The sequence below is a fragment of the Elephantulus edwardii genome, unplaced genomic scaffold (assembly GCF_000299155.1).
Source record: "Elephantulus edwardii isolate Elephantulus edwardi_28Jun2011 unplaced genomic scaffold, EleEdw1.0 scaffold00133, whole genome shotgun sequence".
Lineage (NCBI taxonomy): Eukaryota > Metazoa > Chordata > Mammalia > Macroscelidea > Macroscelididae > Elephantulus > Elephantulus edwardii.
Genome location: NW_006399883.1, coordinates 6,469,094 through 6,496,571, shown reverse-complemented (window position 1 = coordinate 6,496,571; position 27,478 = coordinate 6,469,094). Strand labels below are relative to the sequence as shown.

Here is a 27,478-nt window from a genome sequence, read left to right as displayed (position 1 = left end):
GTCTGTCTCTGTCACCACCACCATCATGGACCTGGCAGGTGTTCCGTGTGTCCCTCATACCCCCACTTTGGCTCCAAAGATTCTACAGTTTAAGAAACTGAGGCATGAGGGAGTGACTACGGGATCTGCACACAGCCCAGGACTTGGAACCAGTTCAGTTGGCTTCATAGTATCAATTACAAAACACTGTCTCCCCCGCTGCAGACTCTTGAAGGACAGGAGTGTGTCCCCTCTATTCCTCTTCCCTCAGCCTCAGTTCCTAAGCACTGACAAGTTGGGGGTCAGTTGGCATTCCCTGAGTCACACAGAAGAAACACGAGTGCAGTGGTCCTTGGGGTAGCGAGGACCACGGGCTGGGGTCTCTCTCTGGTACTCTGAGCTTCCTGACCTCAGAGCCAGGCACTCCAGCCCTCAGGACATTCTGAGCAGGGTGGATGGCACTGGGGAGGCATTGCTCTTGGGAATACAGTGCCCACCCGCTTCCCCGAGAACCAGGGCTGAAAGTGTGTCAGCCTGATTCCGGGTGCTCACATTTCCCGGGACCAGGACCCAATTTGACCCTATCACTTGACCTCTGAATACTGTAGCTTGGGCATGGCAGGGATCTGGTGAGAACACACATCAAGAGAATTTCCCCAGTGAGGATCTTTCTGAAACAGTAAGCCTGTGTTAGCCCTTAGTCTGAGCTCACTCAAGCAATATGGAGATGGCTTTCTCTTTTCTTATTTTGCTCACCCTGAAAAGGAGTGGCAAACCATATGTCGCATGTTGACTCAAATAGATTCCTGGAAGGTTTATTGAGTGCCAGGGCTGGTGTGGTCTCGGGGTTCAGAGGGCACCAGGCGCAGACACAGCCTGAGTGAGGTGGAACTCGTTCTGACTCCCCGTATGTTTACCCTCTGGCTCCTGACTGTCACGAGGTGAAGGACAGCTTCCGTGTCCCCATGGGGAACTCAGGTCCTCCCATGAGTTCTCAGATGTCCAAGTGGGAGCAGCCAGGTGGGCTAGCTCCTGGGATTATGTACAAAGTCCACCTGAGAGACTTCCGAGAGAGGCTTCTGGGGAGGCCCTGGTCACCTGGGAAGATGGGTGCAGTGAAACCTGGGAGAGCCACACCCTGCCTTGTTCCTCCAGAATTTATACATTCTTCACCCCTAACGGGAAGTCGGAGCACTTTTAAGGGGATGACTTGACAGCAACTGAACTTAATGAGTTTATTTAACATTTTTGTTGAAATGGAGCTAGTAAATTGGTTTTACTGAAATAGGTAAAACTAGAGAAATTGCTGCCTCTCACATTAAGTGAGAGAAAAATGAAACCCCAGATTTCCTGTCTGCTGATATGTAAACTCTTGCCTTTCAAGTCTCAGAGACCCATCCACCTTCAGTGACCCTGTGAGCTCTTGTCATTGAACAATGTCTCAGCCAGCACCTGTTGATGGCGCTGTGCAGCCCCACGTGGAGTTCTTATCATGTCCTGCTGGTCCAGGCTGATCCTGTGGTTGACCCCGCCCTGCTCCCCCAGAAAGGAGTGTTGACCCTGCTGAGTGACCTCCTACCATACAAACAGTGGCCTTGGAACCACCCTCTCCCCTGTAGGATGCAATATCCTTCTGAGAACTTTAAAACCTGGTCTAGGAGCAAAGCAGACGGAGCTGGAGGCTGGGGGAGGAGCCTGTGCAAACACCGGGTATAAAGTTGTGTCAGCACCCAGCCACACAGCCCGCTGTGCCTCGGTCCCAGCCCCCACCATGGAGGCCCGAGCGATCTGGCTGCTGGCCGTGGTCCTGGCCTTGGGGTTTTCCAGCTCCACTGGGGAGTATGTCGGCCTGTGTGAGTATCACCTCTGAAAGAAGGGCCACTGGTGGGCAGGGAGGATGTACCCTGAGGGGAAAAGACATGGAGAAACAGCCTGTGGCTTGAGAGTCAGAAAAATGTCCTCCCTGCTGCTGCATTTTTACAAAATGATTTTCTGTTAAATATATGTTTTTCACAAGGATTTTACAAAGGGGTATAGCTGTTGTTGTAAGGTGCCATTAGGTATGACTCATAGTGACCCTATGAACAAAACATCCCACTTTATAGACTAAGAAGCTAAGGCTCAGAATTCTTAACAAAGGCAACGTCCAAGTCAATACTGCAGCAGGCGCCCCCAGTGAACCTCCTTCTCCACTGCCTGAATTCCAGCAAGCTCCCCTCCTTCCCCCTGCTTTTTTGGGTTTTTTTACAAAGGTATTAACATTATAATCCATCTTTGGACATCCTTTGGGTACATTTACAAAACAAAAAGTAAAAACAATAGAAAATTGGAGTCTTTTCCATGTGTCCTAGAGAAGAAAGAACCCTGTTTGCACTGAGTCTTTCTATTCAACTTCAAGGAGACGTGTTGCTTTCATCCAAGTTAGATGAGATGAGGTGTGACTTTATTTGGCCGTTTGTTGAACAGACAAAAGGCAGTGTGAGTGATCTCTAACTTGAGAAACACCTAGAGAGCTCGGAAAATTGCTAGTGCTCAGGCCTCTCAACTCAATTCAGCCACTGAGCTGGACCCAACTCCTAGCTGGCCCACCACTGGGTTTCAGTGGCAGTAAATCACATAGGCGGAGATTGCCCGTCTGCCTTCTGTAGACCTGCCGGTGTGTTTGAACTACCAGAGAGGTGCTGCCTTTGGGTGAGCAGTGCAGCTCCCTACAGACTATACCACCAGAGCAACTTTGCTTAGACCACAGCAGATGGATTACTCGGCAATGTCACAGTGGCAGCCAGAGAGACGCAGTGCTCAAGGTCCCCAGGCGGTCCCACAAGCAGTCCAGCTTGGGAACCACCAGCACGGGGCCTGATGAACTAGCAGTGAGAGAAGAGAACTAACGAAATTTCATATCTTTTCTGCTTTCTTAAGAGAAAACACGGTTACGAGAGTCTTGCTAAACACATAGGCTTATTTTAAAAATAAGTACTGAAGACTGAAGTTCATGCAGAGAAGCTCAGTTTAGAGACAGGAAGATGGAGAGAAGAAATGAACTGTAATCAGCACACACGGTGTTGCTCCTTCATGGCCCTGAAGAACAGAGAAGGAACACTCCTTATGTTTTTTGAGGTTTATCATCTTTGCAGAAGCAAATTGCCACATTGTTCTCCCTCAGAGAAGCTTGTCGTTTCAAACTTGAACTTTTCAGTTAACAGCAGAGCACGTATGTGACCACCACGCAATCACAGCTCTTTGATGTTTTCTCACTTGCTCATTGTCTAGGTGGAACCAGCTCATAGCTAACCCTCTCCACTGTGCTTCTGAGGCTGTAAATCACACAGGAGGAAATTGTCCACTTTCCTCCAGGGAGTTACTGGTGGATTAAAATGGTCAGAGAAGCTGTCTTTGGGATAACAGTGCAAATGCCTCCAGATGAGGTGCCCAGTGCTTGCTTGATGTTTCCTGGTGTTGTTATGTACCCTCAAGTTGGAATGGACTCACAGTCAACTCTCCAGTGGGTTTTTAGATGTTGTACATTGCACAGGACGAGATTTCCCATCTTTCTCCCATGGAGCAGCCCAGGGATTCGAAACAAGTGCCTTTGGGTTGGCAGTGCAGCTTCTTACCTCTAAGTCGCCAGAGATCCTTCGATGTTTTCAGTGAGTGTAGAAATACTTTTGGTTTGTTTGTGTTTTGTTTGTTTGTTTGTTTTAAAAAAAAAGATCAGGGCAAGTTTTGTTTAATGAAACAGTGAAAGGGAACCTTGTTTCTGCATTCAGAGGATCTTGGCTTTCCACCGGCCCCTGTCAGCTGGAGGGCACCCAGGCCATACTTCACATCCTGACAAAGTAAGGGGAAACATACCCACAGAGACATGTTGGCCTACTGCCCATGCTTCCTGGATCGCTGAGAAAGCAGGGTTTAGCATTTAACATAAATTTCTCTTTGTTTTAGAGTGTGTGGGTGGCATAAATAGTTAGGGCTCAGTTATTAATTGAAGAAGTGGTGATTGTGGTCAAGAAAATTCTACAGACTTTTTGAACCTGACAGAAAACTCACCCATGTCTCAACTTTCAGTCAAACAATAGACAGGTCTATCATGTGAACAACAAACACCACCAGATGAACTATATAAAGTTAAAATACCATTGTTTGCTCAGAAGGCAGAAAGAGGCAAGACAGAAAGATTAGTGGAAATGAGAATCATTGGAAGGAAGTGGGAAGAGTGTGGTTACATTGTAAATATTGCAATTAATGTCATAAAACAAAATATGTATAAGTGGGTTGAATGGAAAACCAGTTTTCTCTCTAAATTTCCCCCTCAAATCACACATCCCTCCAGAACACAGTTGTATCTTGTCACACATTGGAATGGACTCAATGAGTTTGGTTTGTTTCATCATCATACAAACTCAGGACTAGAGGGAGTTGGGGGAGAGATGTTGGAAAGTGGGAGGTTGCAAAAGGAGCAAAGAAAGCAACCCCAGCCTGTAAGTGCTCCAGACACTGACCGGGCTTTGTCTGGGACAGCGGCGAACCAGTGTGTCGTGCCGGCCAAGGACAGGGTGGACTGCGGCTACCCCCAGGTCACCCCAGAGCAGTGTAACAACAGAGGCTGCTGTTTTGACTCCAGCATCCCTGAAGTGCCCTGGTGCTTCAAGCCACTCCAAGAAACAGGTGAGTCCTGAGTGTGTCTGTGCTGTAGCATCAGGAAGCCCCAGGGGGTGGGAGCAGGTCTGAGGGCAGCTGCTTCTCTTCTGAGGCCCAAGGTGCAAGGAGGTCTATCAGAAGCTGTCCACACTCAGGTCCTGTAGGGGACTCCACATCATCATGTCCACTGAAGAAAGTGCACGTTAGTGTTCTATGCTCAGGACAGCCACTTGTTAGTGACTGTCCCCTTTGCTCTCCTTATCTAGGAATTTTTACAAAATGCATACACACTCATTGTAAACAAATATTCCAAATTAAACCATTAAGTTTATAATGAAAATCTAAAAACAATTCTGGAACAAAGCAGGAAATAAGACTTTGGAAGCTGTCTGGCTTCTGAGGCCATTTCAAGCAAAGAAGCCAAGCTGGAGTCCTTGGCTTGTTAGATGTTCATATGTGGACACTCTGGAGGGGAGGCAGTGCTGGTCAGGAGCTCCCCCTCCACAAGGGCCGGGCCGTCTGGTCGGACGACAGCTCCACATTGGGGGCAGTGTCCCGGCCTGGGCTATGTTCTCAGCAATACGAGTGTGCCCAGGAGGATTCCTGAGTGTGATGTGATCATTCAGCGCCCCACACACTGAAGGCCTCACCCTTGAGTCAAGGCTCTGTGGCCACCATCTCAACGTTCTCAGGAATTTCGAACCATTCTCCCCCACCTCAATTGTATTTCACAGCTGGTCTGGGCTCGCTCACACAGAATCCAGCACAGACCTGCTTCTGCAGGGCAGCCCCAGGCTGCTCCAAAGCCACATGTCATGAGCTGGCCTTAAGTCCCTGGCTGACCCTTTCCAATTCTTCCTCCACTCCTTCCTTCCCTCCCTTTCCCTGTTCCATCACTCATCTGATCTCTCAGCAGGGATGGTACAGACAGGACAGTCACCTGGGACCCCTCCCTGGCAGGCAGGTACCTGTGCAGGCAGCAGATGGCTAAACATGGGTGGGGTTGATGCCCTGGTGCCAGCCGGACCCACCCACCTCACCCGGGCTCTGGGTCAGCTATACGCCACCTGGCTTGTCTCAGTGTGAGCTCACCACCCAGGATGTGTCCCCGGATCACAGCTGGTCATGACTCCGCCTCTTGTCTCCAGGTCTCTTCTGTGCGGTCAGCACACTGGAGGAGGCCTAAATGATGGACCTTGTTCCTTGTTTGGGGACACAGTTTCCCACCCAGATCCACCTTCTTTATGTTCTGTCTCACTGTGGGAGACCTGCAGTCTCATTCAGTGAGGGGGTCGCGGTGGTCTCATCTCCTCTTCATAAGGTGGGGTGAGTGGGAGGGAGTCTACTATCCCCCCAGGGATTTGGGGAGCTGAACTTCAACCTATTTTGACCTAGACCAGCCTACTCATAGAACCCTTTTGTTTGCTTTCAGAATGCAACTTTTGAAGAGGGGCTTACTCCTTGGACACCCTCTGATGATGACCATCCGTACCCCAGATGTCCCGCCCTCCACTCCCTGAAAGGTGCCCTGCAGCCAGCTCCTGCCAAGCACTTACATTGACCACTTCACCCTCATGTTGAGGCAATGCCTTAAAGAATAAAGATCTCCTGCCCAGCACGAGGATGGTTCTCCATTCCTCAGGCTTGATGCTATTGTGTTTTATTTCTGCAAAGGCACTGTCTCTCCTTCCCAGCACTTCTGGAGAGGGCAAAGTCGAGAGGACATCAGCTTCTCCCAAGAGGGTGTTCACCCAGGTATTAGGCTTCATGAGTTGGAAAATAATGTCAAAGTAGGTGCACTGAAGTGAGGCTATCACAACAGGCCAGCCTAGTGCTGACATAAGAAAGGCAAAGTTTGAAGGCAGCCACTTCCTCCACTAAAGTTGAGGAGAGCCATTTCACACACAATTTAAAACGGAAAAGAATACTGATGTCCTCTTTGTGAAAAGAACAAGACAATAAAGCCTTCTTGTGCACTTGTACATTTTTGGTATTTGTTTGCAAGTCAGGCTGAATGGCTGTGGTGCCTTGGGCACCTGGCTGCCTGTTACTTTTGGCTTTCTTGAGACTGATAGATTTAATGGACTAGTGTCATGGAGGAGACCGCGAGTCGTACTCATGGTTAACATGAGTACTAGTGAATAGTTTGGAAGTTTGAGTGTCTTAGAAGTGCCTCAGAAGAAAGGCCTGGCAATTTACTTCCAAAGACCCAGCCACTGAAAACCATAGTTACACAATTCTACTGAGACACATGGGACCACTGTGAGTCAGAACTTATGTGGTGGCTTTTGATTTCTCAAGTCTCCACGAGGTTTTGGCAAACTTGAGGGCCCTGTGTTGCTTCGGCCGCCTTCTTTCCTACTCAATCCCTCTTCCCCACTCTCTGGAACAACAGAAAGGTCAAAGCGCAGGATGGTGAACAGGCACTGACTGGCTTCTCATGCTTGGCCTGAGTTCCACTCCCTGTGTCCGTTCAAGGGACCTTTTTCAGTTGAGACACACACAGTCCACCCAGCTCTTGTCATGTCCTGGAGAGGCCAGAATTAAGCTTCTGGGGTAAGATTTCCTGGCCTGAGCCCTTCCTCCCCCACTGGAAAAGGTACAGTGAGTCCCTTCAAAAAATATAACGAGTCTCTTCCTTGGTACCAGTACCATTACCAGTTGTCATCTAGGGAACATCTATTCATGCTGATCCAAATGTATCAGGATACAATGGCTCCACGGGGTTTTCAGTGGCTGGCTTTCCAGAAGTAGATTATCAGGCCTCATGTCTGGGTGCAAAGGTCAACCCTATGGTTAGCAGCGAAGCGTATAAACTACGTGCATCTCCCGGGGACCTCACCACAGTAGATGTCGTTCTCATTACCCTTGTCTAGTAGGAAAATAGCAATGAGTTCAAATGCATCAGAGATGATGAACGTGGCACAGGATAGATCTGTTGTTCACAGGGTCAGTGTGAGTTGTACTCGATGCCACCTAACAATAACAACAAGAGGGAAAAGACTATCCGTAACTGGTCCAGAAGACCCCTTGTGAGACAGGGTGGTATCGAAACGTCCTGTTCTCTAAGTCCAGTTAGAGTTTATTTCTTCTAAGCCCATGGAAGCATCATCCTGTACTAAGACTTTGTCACCAGTTCTGGCCCAGCCATTTTCCTTTTCCTTCCTCTCTGTACCTTTCTCTCCTTCCAGGCCAGGCCAGTCCTGGGGCCAGGCCTGATGCAGAAAAGAAATCTGAGATGCTGATCAGCCCCCGGCATCAGTGCCAGACTGCTCTCCAGCTGCAAGTCTGAGGGGAGCTCTCTGCATTCCCCTCATCACGCCACAGAGTAGTCCAAAGGTGCTCAATGATCCTCCCAGCCCACTCCCCAGCACTCCTGAACTCCACCTCTGCTGGGAGGCTCCAGCTCCCCTCATCCCAAGACTGCTTATCCAGCTCATCCTCTGGTCTCAATACGGACGGATTCTGTAGGATAGACACCTGCGAGGAGGGCAGTGCAACAATAAAGGATTACTGCTGCCTTGGAGGAAGAGAAGGGGCAATTAATTATAGGATCTTATACCGATTTTGTTGTTGTTGTTGTAGTTAGGTGCCTTTGAGTACAATTCATAGCAACCCTGTGAGCAACAGATCTGAACCCTGTCCTATCCTGTGCTGTTCTCCTAATCTCTGACACAGTCAGGCCCATTGCCATAGTCACTGTCAATCCATCTAGTTAAGGGTCTTTCTCTCCTTCGTTGTCCCTCCACCTTTTGATGTCCCTCTCCAAGGAATAACCTCTCCTAGCAATATGCCCAAAGTATATCATCAAAGTATATCAGATGAAGCTTTTTCACCTTTGCCTCCAAGGAGCACACCAATTTAGGGCAGCTAAAATGAGGCTTCATTTCACATCATCAGTGTCTTTGTCCTGTGTGCCTTGGGGAAGGAAGCAGAAGAGTCTGTGCAGGAATGTCAATGTCATCCTGCCACCCGCTGGGCCACAGGGCTCCAAAGGAGTGTCCTAGGGTGACCCAAATAGACACTGGTCCTGCATATTTTACAGTCCACGGGGATCCTGCAAGGGGGGGTCTTGACACCTGCTAAGAGTGGGGTCTGTGGCTACCACAGTTGCCACCTTGCCTGTGAGCTGAGAACGGGGCTCAGGACAGGGAGCACTGAAGCCTAGGGCTCCAGGATGTCTCCCTCTCAGGTAGAACCAGGTGAGCTCCTCAGGAGCTGTGATCTCCTAGATGCTTCAGGCACTGTCTGCTGGGCACTACAGGACCCATCAAGGCCTCCAACAACCCCACTGGACTGTACAATGCTTGACCCCTAATTGGGTTGTACGTCCTCTAGTCACAGAGATGACAGCATAGCCTCCTCTGCTGGCCAGGAGGAGAAACTGTTGCTCTTTCCCAATCCCAGCTAACCACTCTGACGCCGTCCACCTTCTAGATAAGATTTAATACACTTAACCAACGACTGGGGAGCTCTGCTGGAGTAGTAGATAAGGAATTGAACTGCCATCTTGAATCAGATGATTCAAATTTACAAGTGGTTACACTGGAGATAAATGGGCAATCTCCTCTCATGTAATATAAAATCTGAAAACTCCCTGGCACATCAGGGGTGAGTCAGAGTTAAGGACAATAACTTGAGTTGAACCCTAGAACAGGGAGTTCTGGGGGATAAGGAGTTACACTGCCACCGCAAAGGCAGCTGGTATGAGTCCACCATCAGAGAAAGATGGGCATCTCCTCTTGGGTAATCCACAGTCTCAGAAACCTGCTGTAAGGTCAGCTGAAAGGATTCTAACTCAACAGCAAAGAGGACCCTAGAACGTACTAGTGGTTCCCAACAGCCCTCAACCTAAAGCCTTGCTTACTTGAACCTATCACAGCCCCACTCCTAATACCATTTCATGGAGAACAGACGGAAGCTGTCAGGGATTTTATTTTACCTGAATCCAGAGTTAACATCCAAGGAAGTAGCAGTCAAGAAATCAAATGACCGATTATAACAGTAAAACTGCTGCCAAGTACCTCTTTAATGTGCTAAAGAATAAGGACATCAGTGATGAAGGTCCATCTGCTTGAGACAAGCCACAGTATTTTCAGTTGTGTCACATGCGGGTAAAAATTAGACAATGAATGTTCTTTGTTGTTAGATGCCATTGAGTCCGGTGTTACCGCGACTCTCTGAACAACAGATCTGAATCCTGTTCTACTCTGTGCCACCCTCATCATCTGTGGCACACTTGAGTCCATTGCCGGGGTCACTGTGTTAATCCACCTGGTTGAGGGTCTGCCACTCTTATACTTCCCTCCACCTTTCCAAGCATGTTGTTCCTTTCCAAGAAATAGCTTCTCCGAGCAACAAAGTGCCAAAAGTATGTGAGATGAAGCGTCACCATGCTTGCCTCCAAAGAGCACTCTGACTGCACTTTCCCCCAATACATAACTATTTATTCTTACATAACTGTTTATTCTTTTGGCAATCCAAGAAATAGTCATTGTTTTTCTCCAACACTACAACTCAAAGACATCAATTCTTCTCTTGTCATCCTTATTCATTGTCCAGCTCTCAGATGCATAGCCAGTGATTGAAAAGACCATGGCCTGAACCAGGCAAACCTTGGTCTTCAAAGTGACATCATTGCTAGTCAGTAATTTGGAGAGGACCCTGAAAGTTGACATTCTCAATGTGATACGCTTCCTGACCTACTAACTGCTGCTACAAAGGGTGTTGATTGTGGACCCAAGTATGATGAAACCATGGACAATTTCAGTATTCTCCATCTGTCATGATGTCTGGTGTTGAGAATTTTTGTCTTCTTGACATTAAGATGCATCTATATTGAAGGCTAGTCTTTGATTTTCTGCAGCAAGTATTTCAAGTCCTCTTCACTTTCAGCAAGCAAGGTTGTACCATCTGCATAACGCAGATGATAATGTGGGTAACTCATAACTTGTTGATGAGTTTTCCTTCAATCCTGATGTCACATTCTTCTTCACAGAGTTCAGCTTTTTAAATTATTTTCTCAGCATATAGACTGAATAGGTATGGAGAAAAGATAAAACCTTCACACACATCTTTTCTTATTTTAAACCGTAGAGTGTTTCCCTGCTCTGTTCAGACAACAGCTTCCTGGTCTAGGGGTAGGCTTCATATGAGCATAATTAAATTTTCGAGAATCTCATTTTTCTCAATTTTAGTCAGTTTGTTATGATCCACATAGTTAAATGACTTTTCACAGGCAAAAAAACACAAAAGACTTTCCCCCCTATTCTTTACTTTCAGCCAGGTTCCATCTGACATCAGCAATGATAACCTTGGTCCCATGACTTCTTTTAAACCCAGCTTGAACTTCCAGCAGGTCTCTGTCAAAGTACTGTTCTAGCTGTTTTTCTTAATGATCTTCAGCAATATTTTGCTTGTAAGTGATATGCTGTTTGATAATTTCCACATTATGTTGGATCATCCTTCAGTTGGCCAAGTAGCTGTCCTCCAAATTTCCTGGCATGGGCAGGTAAGCATATCCAAGTTTCCATCTGTTTAATGAAACATGTCAATTGGTTTCATCTTGATTCCTGGGGCCTCATTTTTTGCCAGTGCCTTCAGTGCAGCTTAAACGTTGTCCTTCATTCCCATTGGCTCTTGTTCGTATGGTGCTTCCTAAAATTTTTCAGTGTCAATGCATTCTTTTTGGTATAGTGGCTCTGTGTATTTTCTCCATCTTCTTTTGATCCTTTTTTGGATCATTGCAATTTGATACTTGAATTGATTTTTCAGTTAACACACACACTGGGCCTAGAAAACTGGGTCTGGATCTTTCAGAACTTTTTTCCTCTCTCTTTCTCAGACAGTATAGAGGCCCTGAAGGCTAGACACCCACTACTCAGGTTGAGACCTGAAAATAGATGCCGTTTTCTAAGTGTGTGGAGGGTCTGGAGTGGCTGAAGGAGGGCTGCAGACCTTGGGGAACTGGAGCCATTCCAGAAGTGAGTGGCTGCACGACAACCTTTCCAGAGGGCCTTGTGCACTGTGCTCACCCCACGACCATAACAGAGGTGAGGGAAGACATCAAAGGCAGGCTAACCTTGTTTTGTTGTGCTTCACTTTACTAGGGTTTCACAGATCCTGTATTTGTGCTTGTTTTGTCCTTAACCTTCTATTACAATTTTTAGGAACGTTCACAAAGTAAACTGGTATTCTATTCAATTACCCAAAAGTATTTTATGATCTGAATTATAATATCCTCATAAATAAGGAAGAGCAAGGATAAAAGTGATGCCTTTGAATTGTGTTGTTGCCAAAGAATATTGAATATTGACTCTCAAAAGAGCAAACAAATCTGTCCTGGAAGAAGTGAAGTCAGAATGCTCCTTAGAAACAACAATAGTGAGATTTGCTTCACATGCTTTGATCATGTCGTCAGGAGAGTCCAGTTTCTGGGAAAGTAGGTCATGGAAAGAAAGGAAGACTCTCGATGAGATGGATTGACATTGTGGTTGCAACAATAAGCTTAAACACAGCAAAGATTACGGGGCAGGCACAGGATTGGGTTTGTCATACACTGGGAGGCTATGGGTTGGAGCCAGCTCAGTGACACGTAACATGGAGTGTAGTTCCCTCACCACTATAAATCTGATTTTGTCCCCAGTGGTCTTGGCTGGAGGAAGTGGAGGGACAGTCTCAAAACAGAAATTTCTTCTGTTTCTGGGCTCCTTCACAACTAGAGATTTGCGGGGTGAGGGGTGATCAGGTTGCAGATAACCCTGTTGTCTAAAACAGTGTTCCTCAGAGGAGGCTACAATTGCAACAAAGGATGTCTGGAAATCTGTGGGTGTATACGTTAGTGTCCTGTGAGTCAAAGGAGGGTGATAGTGGTCCTGAGAACCCAACTGTCACTCGCTACTCTTGGTGCCTCTGAAATAAGTCAAAGTGGAATTTCTAGCCCACCCTCCCGTTCCTCCTCTCACCCAGCTACAGTGAGAATGCGGGTGCCAACTCACACTCAATATCTGGGGGGTTATAGACCACTACCTTTCACCCAAGGGAGCTCTGATGTCCTAGTGGCAAGAAGCTGTGCTATAATCCCAAAGGCATGCAGTTTGAGGCTACCAGATGCTCTATAGAAGAACTACAGGTGATCTACTCCCATGTGATTAACTGCCTCTGGAAACCCGCCAGAGGGCCAGCTATGGGTTGGTTCCGACTCTACGGAACACACCACCAACAACAACACCATTCACTCATTCTAGGTATGAACTGCCACACGTGTGATGGGTTTGCAAGTGAACCACAGTTTCTAACAATTTAGGAAAAGCTTCATCTTGGTGGAAAATCCGGGGGTTTTCCTCATTACCTTTCTCCATGGTTGAGTCTCAAACCAAATTTAGTTTCCATCCACATTTCCTGCCCCCAGAGATATCTCCATGTGAGGACGAGGCAGGGAGGCGGTATGCCACAGTTCACACAGAAGCTGAGGTCCACCCCAGGTCTGCAAACCTCCTCCCCTCCTCCAGGCCTCCTTAGACCTTCTGTCCACTTAGAAGTCACTTCTTCTCAGATGTCAACCTGGGTGGTAGGTGGCTAACCTACAGGGTCCCTAGGACAGTGTGTGTGTGTGTGTGTGTGTGTGAGAGAGAGAGAGAGAGAGAGAGAGAGAAAGGGAGGGAAATAGAAAAGATTCAGAAGGTCCAGACATAGTTATTAGGGCTCAGAGCTTGTGTCAAAACCTCCCCAAACCTCTGTACCATGCCTGAAATTCCAGCCTCTCATCATCTCCAATCTCCATATAGCCCATGAGCACTGTCCCCCTACCTTCCTCAACTCCTAAGCCTTTGAGGGTTCACCTTTAATGAAGAGTTACTGAGGCCTGCCCTGTGACACCAGACCGCGGCAAGCCCCAATATGTCCAGCAGAGGAGGCTGGGGAATTCACCTGTACGGGGCCCCCGTAGGGCTGTACGTGGAAGTCTAGTTCCTGCATAAAGAAAACCCTAGTTTTGAAAAACTGAGATTGTGAGGGAGGATGTGGCACATGCCCACTTGACAATTTGCGTCTCTCCCAGGTCTGCAGTGTCCTTGCCTTTCTCTGGAGTCTGGAATATGCCCAGCTCCCAGCACTACGTCCGGGAGGGCTGTGAGAGAGGCAGCGGTGTACCCCCTCCCTAGCCTGCAGAGCGTTTCCCCAGAGTCCCTTGGATCTGGGCAAGTGGTTTCAGCCCACAAGGGTGGTGTGTGATGACCTGTAGTCCTTCCTCAGGTACAAACACCTTATTTTGGCTCGTGTCACTGTGGATGATGTGCTGGGTGATGCCCTCGTGTTGACCAAGGATGAAGCACATGTCCACACTCCAATCCATGCACTTCACATTTGCTGAGTTGCTTGACTGTCCTCCCAAATAAGCCTCTGTGACTCCACCCTACTACTGTAATTACAAAAAGATCTGGGGCCCATTAGGCCTTTACCCACTTTTCACAGCTGGTGAGCCTGTGATGCACTAACAGCTGAAGCAGCTGGAACTGCAGCCCTTCCAGAGTCAGGGGCTGAACCACAGTTTCTCCAAGGGGCCATTTACATTTTGTCCATCACATACACATAACAGAAGTGGGAGAAGATAGCCCCCCTTGTTTCACTGTGGTTTGCTTTGTTAGCCATCAAAAATACTGTGCTTGATGTTGTTTTACTCTCAACTTTTTCTCTATTGTGATTTTGGTGAAAGTTCACAGAGCTGATTAGTATTCCACTCAACAATTCTTACATATTTTGTTTTATGGCATGAATTACAACATCCATGACCTTTCTGTGAGACATTGCAGTTTTTACAAGCTAAATGTTTATGGACACCCTGTGTCAAGCAAGCCTATGAGAGACATTTTTGTAGCAGCTCATATCATGTTTCTGTGTCACCTTCTGGCAATTCTCATAATATTTCAAACTCTTTCATTTTGCCATCTCTTACCTCATTACTGTCACCCAAGCCATATTTTCCAACTATAATTCCTTTTCCATTTCCAGCTCTTGTATTCCAGTTATTAATTATCATTAGGTCATCTTGATTCCAGATTCAATCCTTTTCAGATTGTAAACATTGGTAGGAATCTTCATTCTGTTTTCATCATTGCCTTTAGTATTCAATGGGCATATTTGAATAATAGTTGTATTATCAGGGCTCAGGGCTCCCTTGTAGATGAGCGGATAGTATCCTATCACTCACAGCACTGCACTTCAGGATAGACCTTGAAATGCTGTTTGTGGTAATGAACATGACGTTATTCCTCTTCCATTTATCATTCCCAGAGTCATACGATTGTCTGGTTCAAAATGGCCAACATTGGTCCATCTTGCATAGGATGTCAATTTATGCGTTCTATTTCATTTTTTTACTTCTATATTTCCCAGATTTATACTTTGTACATTCCATGTTCCAATTATTAATGGATATTTGTAGCTGTTTCTCCTCATTTTGAGTCTTGTCACATCAGCAAATGAAGGTCTTTCATTGGGTAAAATCTTTACTCTACACGTGTCATTATAATAGATTCTATTTTGAGGAGGCAGCTCTGCCCCAGTCACATTTTTAGTGTCTTCAAAGGAGGGCCTCATCTTCCAGTAGTGAGCTCTGGTGGCCTAGTGGCAAGAACCTACACTATAATTCTGAAGGCACATGGTTCAAGGCCGCCAGTTTCTTTGTGGGAGAAGGATGGGCAATCTCCTCCCATGCGATTAACTGCCTCTGAAAACCAGCCGGAGGGTCAGCTATGGGTCAGTTCTGATTTTACAGTACACAACAACAACAACTTCTTCCAGTACTATGTCTGACAATGTTCCTTGTTGCGGAATGTTGGGGAGGAAGGAAAGGCCTCTGGCCAGAACAGATTGCCTAAGCTTCAGATATGTGCAAGCCTTCCAACGGCCTTTAATATGTGGTAAAGAAAGCTCTCATGTGTTTGGCTGTACCGGCTTGAGAAAGCTCACCACCTGGGAAGACGGCTGTTGCGTCTGTTGAGTTGGGAATGGTCTGCAAGAGGCTGAGGCTCTCCTGACCAATCCACATGCCCCACATCTGTAAGCCCACCCTATCCTGTCTTCCTATTTACATGTTTGTATATAAGTGCACTGCAGATCGCAATAAAATTGAGCTGGATTGACTGTCTGATACCCTCTCGGAGTGGTGTATCTCCATCGTGATGTCACTGTTAAGTTGCTGGTGAACTGACAGTGACAGTTCCTGTTTTCCATAGGGTTTTTGAAGGCTTGTTATTTCAGAAGTAGTTAGCCTATCCTGTTTCCTAGTCTGTCTCAATCTGTTAGCTCCACTGAAACCTGTCCACCATGGGTAAGCCTGGTGCTATTTGAAATATTTTCAGTACAGCTTCCAGCATCACAGCCACTCATAAGCCACCACGGTACAGCAAATCGACAGACAAGTGGTGGTTATATGTGTTGTTGAATCAGAATATAGTTGACCCTTCAGTGAGTTTTCAGAGGCAATAAATCACATGGAAGGAGACTATTCATCTTTCTCCCTTGAAACAGCTGGTGGATTTGAACTGCATGCCTTTGGGTTGTCAATGTCACTCCTTGTCACTAAGCCACCAGAGCTCCCTGGTATTGCAACAGGACTTTCACTCAGTTCAACACTTGAGTCCTCTCTGAGCTCCTGGGAGCTAAATCACAACAATTGCTACCAAAGGGTGAATGGTCTTCCTTGGGAAAGTAAAGCCACATTCTGGGCAAAACCCCTGCTGCCAAGTCAACACTGACTCGTGGTGACAATGTGTTACAGAGCAGAACTATGTCATCATGTCTTTTAAGCTGTGAAAAAAATCTTAGGGTTCAGTTCTACTTTATAAAACAGAATTGCCATGGTGAATAATGTATCAAGTTGCCAACCAAAAGTTCAAGTCCATTAACTGCTTCAAGGGAGAAAGATGGGCAGTCTTCTATAGAGGTTTATAGTCACAACAACTCAACAACAGTGGGTGATCTTAACAGAAGAACATTGATGTTTAGTGGACCCAAACTGCCAGCTGTTACATGACTTTTTGTTACATGTTGTTATGAACCATTGAGTCAGAACCAATTCAGCTGACCCTCAAGTGCATTTTCTTTTTCTTTTTTTGCAGTTAACCATTGAGAATATTTTTGAGTACTTGAAAGGTGCTAAGAGCCTTATGAGTCTTATATTTTTTTTTCCTCTCATTTCATTGTGATTCCAACCTTATGAAGTAGTATCACTTTTATCATTTTATAGATGAGAAAGCCAACTTTGAAAAAAAATTAGTTCAGTGCATTTTCAGAGGCAGAAAGTTGCCTGAGAGGAGATGCCTAATTTTTTTCCTACAGAGTAGCTGGTGGTTTTGAAGTGCATGTCTTTGGGTTGATAGTGAGACTCCTTACCTCTAGGCACCAGAGCTCTCTTTTATGTGAGTAGTTAAGCTCCAGGAAACTCTACTGGCTTAGTGGTAAAGAGTTACACTGCCATCCAAAAGCATGCAGTTCAAATCCATCAGCTGCTCTGTGAGAGAAAAGAGAGGCAATCTCCCACAGTGTGATTTACTGCCTTAAAAAATGGCTGGAGCATCCTTCAGCTAGGAGTTAGTTCTGACTCAATGTTCCATAAACAATAGTTGAGCTCAACCTTCTTGCGCCACCTAGAGTCTGGGCCTCTGATAGCGCAGTTCATGTGTTGCTAACTCTAAGGCAGCGCTTCTCTGTTGGTTCAAATGCACCAATGATTCTGCTGCTGCAAGACGGGCAATCTCCTCCTGAGGATTTACAGCTTCCTGAAATACTGCTGGAGGGTCAGTTATGAGTGGTTCTCACTTGGCTGTGTTTTATTGGCATTGGGTTAATGGGAAGTGTTTTTTTCTTTTAAAGAATTATGTATATGTAATAATAATAATAATTTTAATTTATTTTTTTATTTTATTTTTGTGTGTGTGTGTGCGTGTACCGTCAAATCAGATCTGACTGGTACAGGAGGAGATTGTCCCTCCTTACCCGGCAGAGCATCTGGTGGATTTGAACCGTTCGCCTCTGGGAGCATAGTTGCAGCTCCTTGCCACTAGGCCACCAGAGCTCCCCTAATAATAATTTTTAAAAACCAAACATATGCCTTGGAAAAAGTGCAGCCAGAGTGCTCCTTGGAGACAAGGATAATTAGGCTTCATCTCACATACTTTGGACATGTAGCTGGGCAAGGCTATTCCTTAGAAAGGGAGATCACACTTGGAAAGATAGAGAATCATCAAGGGAGAGGAAGCTCTCAACAAGATGGATTGACACGATGACTCCAGCAATGGACTCAAGGGTGACAGAGATGATGAGGATGGCACAGGACAGGGCAGGGTTGGGGCCGGCATCACTGAGTTGTACTCGACTCAAGCAGTACCTAACAACAACAATCAAATTGACAACAGTAACTAAAAAATTTGGATGAGATGTTTGGGAGTAGCGAACTTGTATGAGTGACTGTGTTTGTATGAGTGACAATAGTTCGGAAAGCTTGTTGAGAAAGGGGACACAACTTGAAGACTGTAGCCAGTGGAAGTGATTATTTATGCAGAAATTGCTGCCTCAACATATGTTTTGTAGTGTATATTCTCACTGAGAAAGAGAAAAGAGGAGATGAGAGAGAGTAGAGGGGAAGGGGGAGGGGAGGGAAGCAGAAAAGAGAGGGGAGGGGAGGGAAGGAGAGGAGAGGAGAGGACAGGAGAGGAGAGGAGAGGAGAGGAATGAGAAAATGTCCCAGAGACTCCCATTGGACCCCAAGCCTAATCCCACCAGCAGGTTTGAGAGTGGATGCTATTGAAAGCACACACACAGAGAGGTAGAAATCTGAAAATAATGATGCTTTATTTGATTTTTGTCACATTTTCATAAATGGCATCTAATTTCAGAAAACAAAGTTCAAGTCTGCAAAAAATGCACATACAAATCTTCTAAGGAAGGAAGTCTACAGAAATATACAAAGCAGGATCGTGGTCTTTGAGAGAGTTAGAATGCCCACATCCTAAGGTCTGCTCAGGGATTGTTCCAATGGAGTAAAACAGCAGAGGAATCAAGTAACCCAATGAGCCAATGTTATTTTAAAATAAATATATATATATGTATGTACGTATGTATATGTTTCGTGTTTATCTACAACAGTGCAAATCTCTCACAGCGTGCAAGCAATGGCAGTTCCTAAAGTGACATAGCTAAATCGACGTCGAGTTATTCACACAGCATTATAAAAACAGGTATTATGTCATTACATATTAGATATACAGATATATGCACATGTTTGCACGCTGATTAAAAATTTTACTTGCATTGACTCTTGCTTTAGAAGGAGTAACAGGAAAAACATTGAGTAGTTCCTAATAAAAAGTAACAATCCATGACAGATTCAACGAAGATCAGGGATCACACAGATATACCTAAAATGAAAAAGAAGCTGTGGGAAGGAGACCCATGACAAGGACTAACTTTGAAACACACATGTTCTAATGAAAGAAAACAAAACAACCCCCATTCAGCTCCTTTCACAGGGAACATAAAACTGTCAAGATAAGAAATCCATTAAGTGGGCTTGGGGCTCTATTTTACTGGCAATTTGGATGTTCTGTTGCTGTTTTTAGTTGGCCAGGGACTTAAAAATGAGACTTGTGTGATTGGGCAGCCTGTGTTCCAAAAGTCATAGAAAAGAGAACACCTTCATACAGAAAGAAGTGGAAAAAATTCAAAGGTATAAAAACAAAATAGCCATCAGGGCCACTAGAATACTTTCAGACATACCAGGGGGTAGTCGTGCTGCTCTATTAAGGGAATTCTCAGGCCTCTGGGAAGCCGGGAGCACAGGGCTCCCAGATACAGGCCCTGGAACCTATGAATTCCTAATCCATGGTGTGGAAGGTACAATGCCACCCTCTCCAAGGCACCGTGCATGTCACCAGCATACAGGGATAAACACAGGGGACCAGCAAGGGGTGGGTCTTGGTGACTTTGAATGTGGTCTTGGTGACTTTGTCCACAAAAATTAAAAAATGGATGAGGCTGCCATTTTTACCACCCCAGTGAACTCCCATTTGGCAAATGTGATTTCCTCCTAAGTGCTATGGACCTCCTTTGCAAAGTGGAGATCCTTCTAGAAAGGGTTAGGGGTGGACCAGGCTCTCAGGGGTGCCATGCACTCGGCAGGTAAAGTGCAAAGGTAGATATTCATGGGGGTGAAGCCTCATGAAGTCTCCTCTGAGGGGGAAGGACTCGCTGGGGACCTGGGAAGCAGCTTCCAAGCAGGTGGTCCATGGCAGAAGGCCACATCCTGTCACACCACTAGGATGCCACCCACAGGGCCTCAGCATCGCTGCTCCAGCTCACCTGAGCTCCTGCCCAGAGAGGAATGACTCCTTCTAGCACATGCAACTCAATGGCTGGGGCATTAGCTGCACTCAGAAACCAGATCTCACCACCTGAGAGAGTGTCAAATAAATGCAATCTCAAGCTGTGTAACACAGCAGGCTCCTGTTTAAAACTCATGGGCAAGGTAGAAGCCAAAGGCACACAAAAGAAATCAGCTGAATTCTCCTACGTTTCCTTATTCAGTGCAGGCATGACATGCAGAGAAGATCGTGCTGCTCCAATGGGGGGGGGGGAGTTCAACTAATCTAATAACAATTGTGAGTTTTGCTATTTTTGCTGTATTTTATTTATGTGACTCAAGAAAATATCCATCTCAAGATCTGTCCTTCACAAATCTGTGAAGCAAAGCCACATTGGAAATTGGGTCTGGAAGGGCAGTGGGTGGCGAGCTTTCTCCCCAGGAAAAGAGGAACCACTTGGATAAGCCGACTCCTACCTCTTTGGCAGAGCCCAGGAACCACTGAGGGCCCCCGCCAGGGAGCCGCCTGCACAAAGCAGAGCCCACAACCAGCTGGGCGCGAGCGAGCATTGTGCGCTCCACAACGGCTGCTGTAGCGTGGAAAAGCCCTAAGCTTTAAAAGCGGCGCCCACTAGCCCGGAAGGCTGGAGCATGGTAACCAACGTGCAGGGACTCGAGTTGGTTTATTTCCCCCACAAAACCAGACCCAACCCAGTTGAGTCCATTGCAGTTGAGTCCGTGGTGACTCTCTGTGACACCGTGTGTTGCAGAATGGAACTGCACCCCACAGGGCGTTCTTAACTATTTCCTGAAGCAGATGGTCAGGCTTTTCTTCAGCAGTGCCCAGGGGAGCATGACTGCCAATATCTAGGTTGGGAGTTCAGTGCACCCTTCTTGAGACTAGAGGTGCCTGAAAGCCCCTCATGCTGGCCTCTGCTGGCATACATTGCTTTTGTGGAATGAGTGCAATGTTTCCTTGATTATCCTCAGGACGCACCAGCGAGGTCCCAAAATATTTACTCTGAGAAGTGATTCCAACTTGGCATGAGAGCAAGTAGGAAAAAAGAATGAACAAAGCAGAAGGCAGACTCTAGAATAGTAAACAGAAAGAACGTGTGTGTGTGTGTGTGTGTGTGTGTGTGTGTGTGTTCTGTGTTTCTGGTTTCAGGGAGGGTCCTGCCTCTGGTCTGCCCCAGCTTTAAGCACTGGAAGCATACAGCTCCCATGTCTGCAGAGGGCGATGCAGGAGAAACTCCCTACAGGGAAGTTCTTCAGTGAAAGACAAGAACTTTAGTAGCAGCCAGGAGCCCAGAAGGATCATAGATTTCATGTAAGCTGCACCCAGAAAGCAAAGTGAGGTGGTCAGCAGGCACGTGACCTTGCTTTCTCACACAGTGTCCATTTCTTCCTGGGCCAGGGGGTAGCTGTGGAGCTACCTGTGGTCAATCAGGGGACTTTGAGCTCCAGCTCAGGTCTCTGCTCTGCTCCCCTAGAAATGGAAGAGAAACCTAATCTGGATAGGCCTGCACTGAGCCCACCATGGCCCTTTGGAAGGCCTGCTGCGTCCATGTGTTCACACAGCTGGAGCTCAGTGAGTCCAGAAAAATGGTGGCAGCATCTGAAGCCTGGTGACTTCTTTAAGATTTTGGGAGCCAGGACTTTGAGAGAGAAGAGTTTTCATTAGCAGGTGTCAGGACCTGAGAAATTATTCTTCCAGATTAGAGTATGAAAGGAAGGCCTTCTTCTGACACTACCACTCACATGCTGGTTGCAGCAGTGACCACTGCAATGGTGGAACCATCCAGGAGGGAAGACATAGCTTGCAGGACGTGGGTCTGTGACAAGATCTCCCCTAAGGTCACTACAAGCCTTTTCTCAGCAATTGCTGAGGCTGCAGCCAATGTTACTACCAAGGCAGGAGGAAATGGGTGAGGAATCGGGGGAATGGTGAAGAAATATAAAACTTTACAACAGGTGCAAATAAAACATAGAACCTACTGATAGAGAAAAGTTATTATTTACAAGGGGGCATTAGCCCACAACACTTAGTAATAAATTTGAGCTCTTACTAGACAGACATCCAAGGTATATCCAAAATACAATCTAAAAATCATTTTACTTAGTAAAACTCAAGCAAATCATTTGAAGCATTTAACACTGAACACAAATTAAAAGTTTCATAGAAAATATTTTATTAGCAGTCTATGTCTTAAAGGAATCTAACTTTATAATCATACACTCCACACCCTGCCCCATTGGGTGGTTATTTTTATTTTGCATTCTAATTGAGCTGGCATTTGATGAACATCTTAATGGGTTCTGATTACACTTCGACCATCTGCATCACAGGCAACGAAGAGAATTCCCTTTTTCTTGCTTGGGGTAAAAGACAATTGAGTGGAAATTTAAGGCTGGTATTCCGCAGAGACTAAGACATGGGATAATACTATTAAGCACACACTGGAAGCAAGTCTTCAAGTGTGCATGTGTGTGTTCGTATGCAGTTATAGGTGCACACACACACACACACACACACATGCACACTTGCACACCAGTCTTTCTTCATGCTCGTTTCCAGGCGTGCTGCTGGAAGAAGCTAAGAGCAGGGCACGGGCAGAGGAAGGCACCTCTCCACTGAGAACAAGAGTGAGATCAGCTCCCCAAACCAGCTAGTGACACTCTTGAGGTGCTCTCAGGTGTGTGGTGATTGTGGAAATGAGGAGCAAGAGTCTCCCTCTCATCTCAGCCATCTGTTTGGTAACAGCGAATCCAGAACAAGTAACCCAGCTAACAACACTTAAAACTAGTATTGCATATTCTATATTACAAAGTAATTCCAAGTATATGATGAAGAGGAGGCAATGCAGTAAAGCAAACATATGGGAACTTTCAGGTCAGATCTGGGTTCGAATTCCACCTCTGCCCTATCCTAGCTGTGGGATCCAGGTACATTACTAGGCCTCTCCGAGCCTCCATATCTGCAGAATGTAGGGGCTTTCTCTACCTTGAAAGGTTGTCCAATGACCTGCTGTGGGTCAAACATGATCTCTGAGGGGAAGTGTTCTGACTCCAGCCCCGTCCAGCTGCTAGCACTCAGCATATGGTCACTGATGGTAAAGCAATGATCTGGTCACCTCCCACAGGAGAGGGCGCTGGGTTTCCTCCCTATGGAAGCCCCGGGCCTGCTGGGACAGTCACTGTCCTATGCTGAGTAAATGAATAAGAAACTCCTAAGGCATTCGGCATCCTGCCTGAACACTCAACAAGGAAAGATGCTCAGTAAAATAAAACTCAGCGAAAACAGTCAAGGCGAAGTGTAGATAACATTCTCAAGTTGGGGGAATTTTCATTGTGTGAGTTTTTACTTAATAGCATTATACTCATTTTTTCCCTGGACTGAAAACCTTCTCCAAAGGCCATTTCATCAGCGTCTAGTATCTGTTATAGAAAATTTCCTGTGTTACTGCTCATTCTCTTTCTTCCGAGGCAAAATCTTTCATACTACCCATGTTGGAACTTTTGAAGAATTTCATTCCCTAGTTTATACCCAGTAAGAATAGAAGGAAAGGAGGCAGAGAATGCCTCTGTGTGGACAAAGGTGAAAGGTTAGGTGTGGGGTTAGCTAGAATGTTCCCGGGGCAGACCTGAAGATTCCTTAGGTGCTCCAATGGTGCTCCCAATTTCCTGAAAAGTTCCCTTTAAAAGTAATACTTTATTTTTTAAAAAAAAATATTGCTACTAATAACTGAGGAGGCTGTTTATCTTTTATCTAAGGTTTACTTCATCCTCCTAAATGGAGAAATAAAATTGGAGATAAAATGAGTATTTGAGTGATTACATCCAGAACTTGTAAGAACTATACTTGAGAAGTTGGTCAAAGTTTGAGCTCCAATGTATAAATGAGACTATGTCATCATGTATGTCCTTGACGAAGACAATTTAGAGGAAAAGAAAATCTAGTCCTTTGCTTAGATGTTAAGCTACTGAAATAGAATATTTTATGAATCTACCCTAATGTAGAAGCAGAAAGAATATATCTGGAAATTCAAATGAAAGAGGAAAGAGATATTCCTTTAAATAAAGACTGACAAGGGTTTAGAATGAGGACGCTTTAGCCAGGAGACTGGATGATGCTTGGAGAGGGATATAGGCAGCCTCCTAGGGTTGACTTCTCACCTAACATGGCTTGAGATCCTTCGTCAACTCTACAGAGGAGTAAGAAGCAAAAGTATCCCGTGGTCAAAACCATCAGAAGAACTCACTGTATTCCAAGGATAATTAAAAATTAGCCTTGTGTTATTTTTCATATGCATTTTCTTCCAGCAGCCCAACAGTCCTTGCATCCCTATAGATGTACTGTGTGAGGGGCCCTCAATTGACCCTTCATCTCCTCAGGGATAGATACACTCCTCCTAAGAGATGGATATAATTTCCCTAACAGTGGAAAACTGAAATACAGCAAGCGTGAGTTTGAAATATAGGGGAATAATGCTTTCAGAGGACTTTTGTGCTTTTGGAAACCAGATCTCTAAAGCAGAAAAGATCCAGTACAGAGCAGAAGTCAATCCTGTGGTTTCAGTAAGTGAGATGAAGTTGCCTTTGGGGCAGAGATGTTTGATGAGACCGTTACTGATGTTCCTGTTCTTGTCAGACTCACAGACAGGCCACTTGACTACAAATGGAAAGACTCATCTGGAGGGAAAGGGTTCTTTCGCTGCCCTCAAGGTAATTCTGGGACCAGTGACTGACTTTTTCCTTTTCCCTTTCTATGTTCTACCAGGCTGCTCCTCTTTCGGCCTTCACTATGGAATGCTTCCAGGCAACTCTGTCTGGAGAGCAGATGAAGTTTGTTTTTTTTTAAATCTCTAAAGGCAAAGTGTGATGCTAGTTAAGCAATCTGAAAGATGATGCCATATTTATACAGAACAAATTCATTTCAAATTATATTTTGATCCACCTCAATTGAGTTCACTCAAAATGATCTAGGAAGGAACATGGAATCTCTAAATTTTTGCAAATCAAATCAGTATACGAATAGCATTTTTAAATATTTTTCATTTTCTTTTTGATCTTTTAATCTTTTTAAAAACCTTTTTGTTGCTGTTGTTGTTGTTCTCTTCCAATGGGTAATAAAAGCTTTGGGAGCACCAATGAGGAATCTCAGAACCTGTTTTTGAGATGAAATGGCCTTGAAGAGAACCTAGTACATTTATCTACAGATGAGGAAACTGGGTTCAGAGGTTAATTGGTTTGTCCACAAAAATACAATCTTTCATTAGAAGACCCTGAAACCCAGATAATGACATTCAAGAAAAAGAAAAGAATTACATTTTTCTAACATGACTTTCCTTGGCCAGCATCGCCTTCTACCTCTGTAGCTAGTCAAACGGCCTTTGAGGCAATTTGGATGTTCATTGTCACAGAGTGATTTCAGCTAGTGGCAAAAGCACTGAAATAAAGGCGTTTTCAGTGTGAAAATATGCCAAGGCCACAAGAGCCCAACATCTGAGAAGCTAAATGTCTGTAGAAGAGATGGCTCATATATCTCAAACTTCTTAGATTCTTTAGCCCAGATGCAGCAAACCTCAAAACTAGGAGATGAAATGACCCTCAGGGCCCAAAGCACTGCTTGTTTATGCTACAAATACCTGATACACTAAATATATCCCTTGATTTCTTGCAAAGGACTTGGATTCTCATGAAACCAAGTCAGCATCTTTCCTTCTTGTAGAGTGAACCGTCTTTCACTGATTCCACTTGAAATCCAACCTGGAACATTTACTCCTGAAATTTCCCGAAGCCCAGATTCCCTAAGTTCCATGGAGGTAGTTGATATGGCATGTGAGGACAGAGAAAATGGTTTTCAACAACTCAACAAGGCTGACCTTCTAGAAAACTTTTAGGCAAAATTAAGGTGCTCAGGAAGGTAGAAAGGAAAAAAAAGTCTATATATTGTTCTTAAAATAAGAAACAAATGACAAATGAAACATTTTCAAAGAATTGGCCAATTACATTCTAAAACTTTTTTAAAATGTTCTGCACAGCTTAGCGCCCATGGTTTCAGAGTCTTCACTCAATCTGGAACCTGCATTTGAATCCCTCCCAAATTCTGTCTGTAAATGAGACCAGCTCAAGTGACTAAGTTAAAATCCCACATGTCTCTAAACAAAGTATTTATCTTGAATAGTTTTCTTCAACAAGTTATGAAAAAGATACAATTGCATAAAAGGCATGAAATTTATAGACTTTTGGCTTGGAAAGTGGCTTCTCATTGGAAAAGAGACAAACCTTAGAAAGACAAAACTATGAAAAACAACAGTCATAAAATGGAATCACTCGGCTCTTCAACCTTCTCCACTCCCCCCCAGACATCCATGCGGCTGCACAGTGAGCAATCGAGAGGTGGCTTGCACCCCTACTCCTTGTCCAGATGAAAGTTATCTGGTCATAAGGAAGGATTTTACCAAGGAAACCTCTTGCCACAAGCTGTGTTTCAGTTTTAAATTCCACCCCAATTGTGGCATTTTAAATTCTGCATGTAAAAAACAAAAACAAAAAAACCTTTCTCTATCTTCTTCCTAGTTAAAGCTAGAAAGGGTAATGGAGAAGACCCAACCCCGCTGGGCGGAGGACGGGAGCACTGGACGCCCACAAACCAAGCGTGGTTTCTAGGAGCTGGGCCACAATAGTCTCTGTAACCGGGCGCAGGCCTGCCACCACAGTTCTAAGTGCCCTTTGGCCACCACAGCTAATTTTTCTCTTGACTGGCCTCTGGGCATTTTTACCTCTCCGCTCGGATTTTGTACCTCAGGACAAAATAGGCAATGAGGCGCAGGGAGATGAAGAAAATCCCGAGGACAATGAAGTCCAGGTACAGCTTGGCGTTTTCCACATCCAGTTCTCTCAAGATGGCCTCCGACTTCTGAAAGTGACAAGTCTCATCGATGTCACAGTGCAGGTCCTCCCGGTCAAGGCCGTAGATGGAGAGAATGACCCCTTCAAACCCGTACCTACAACAGAAAGCAGGAGCATGAAGTCGGGCTCTGACCAGCCAGCCCAGCTGCATCCTGTCCCCACTTTGCCTCCAGCCCTGAAGGAGAACTCTTCATGACACTCTCCCTGGTTTCTCCCCTCCTAAAAAGGCTTTCTTCACAGAAATATCTTCTAATCCTTCAGTGTCTTCCTAAAGTAAATGCATCTCATAGCTTGACTATGTTCTTCTCACTGTTACTTCCTCCAACAACCATCACAACCACAAAAATCTCACATGGACTAAGAAGTAGGTATTCACTCTGAGGTGAAATGAATGGTAAAACGCATTGATGGCTTTGTATATTACTTAATTGTTAGCAGTTAAATACCACACAGGCTCTGATAGCTTTCCAAGGACTTTGGCACATTTAAATAAAACCTCTCGGTACCTTCAATCACTCTGTTCCAGCTCTACATTGTTTAGAACTAAAACACTAATTTTGAGAAGAAAGCTGCGGGTCTCAGATTTCT

The 27,478-nt window shown here is 45.4% G+C and overlaps 2 protein-coding genes across 3 annotated transcripts in view; one reads left to right on the top strand and one right to left on the bottom strand.

Annotated features, from left to right (window-relative positions):
• Window positions 1-1,750: 1,750 nt before the first annotated feature.
• TFF3 (trefoil factor 3 (intestinal)) lies at window positions 1,751-5,803 on the top strand. The gene is made up of 3 exons (XM_006894045.1): window positions 1,751-1,832; window positions 4,498-4,644; window positions 5,766-5,803. The coding sequence occupies exons 1-3, from the start codon at window positions 1,751-1,753 to the stop codon at window positions 5,801-5,803; spliced, it is 267 nt and encodes an 88-aa protein (XP_006894107.1).
• Window positions 5,804-26,266: 20,463 nt separating this feature from the next.
• ABCG1 (ATP-binding cassette, sub-family G (WHITE), member 1) overlaps window positions 26,267-27,478 on the bottom strand; it is a 95,746-nt gene continuing 94,534 nt past the window's right edge. Inside the window, exon 15 of one of the 2 annotated variants that reach the window (XM_006893928.1) lies at window positions 26,267-26,985. In XM_006893928.1, the coding sequence (XP_006893990.1) occupies window positions 26,757-26,985 (229 nt within the window). In that variant the 3' untranslated portion in view covers window positions 26,267-26,756. The remainder of the gene's footprint in view (window positions 26,986-27,478) is intronic. The other variant, XM_006893929.1, reaches the window with a different exon arrangement.

Excerpts from the sequence above, each read along its gene's own strand:
- TFF3 (XM_006894045.1), top strand. The coding sequence starts at position 1,751 with ATGGAGGCCCGAGCGATCTGGCTGCTGGCCGTGGTCCTGGCCTTGGGG. Across the intron at positions 1,833-4,497 it reads TGGGGAGTATGTCGGCCTGT|CGGCGAACCAGTGTGTCGTG; the intron begins GTGAGTATCACC and ends TGTCTGGGACAG. Across the intron at positions 4,645-5,765 it reads CAAGCCACTCCAAGAAACAG|GTCTCTTCTGTGCGGTCAGC; the intron begins GTGAGTCCTGAG and ends TCTTGTCTCCAG.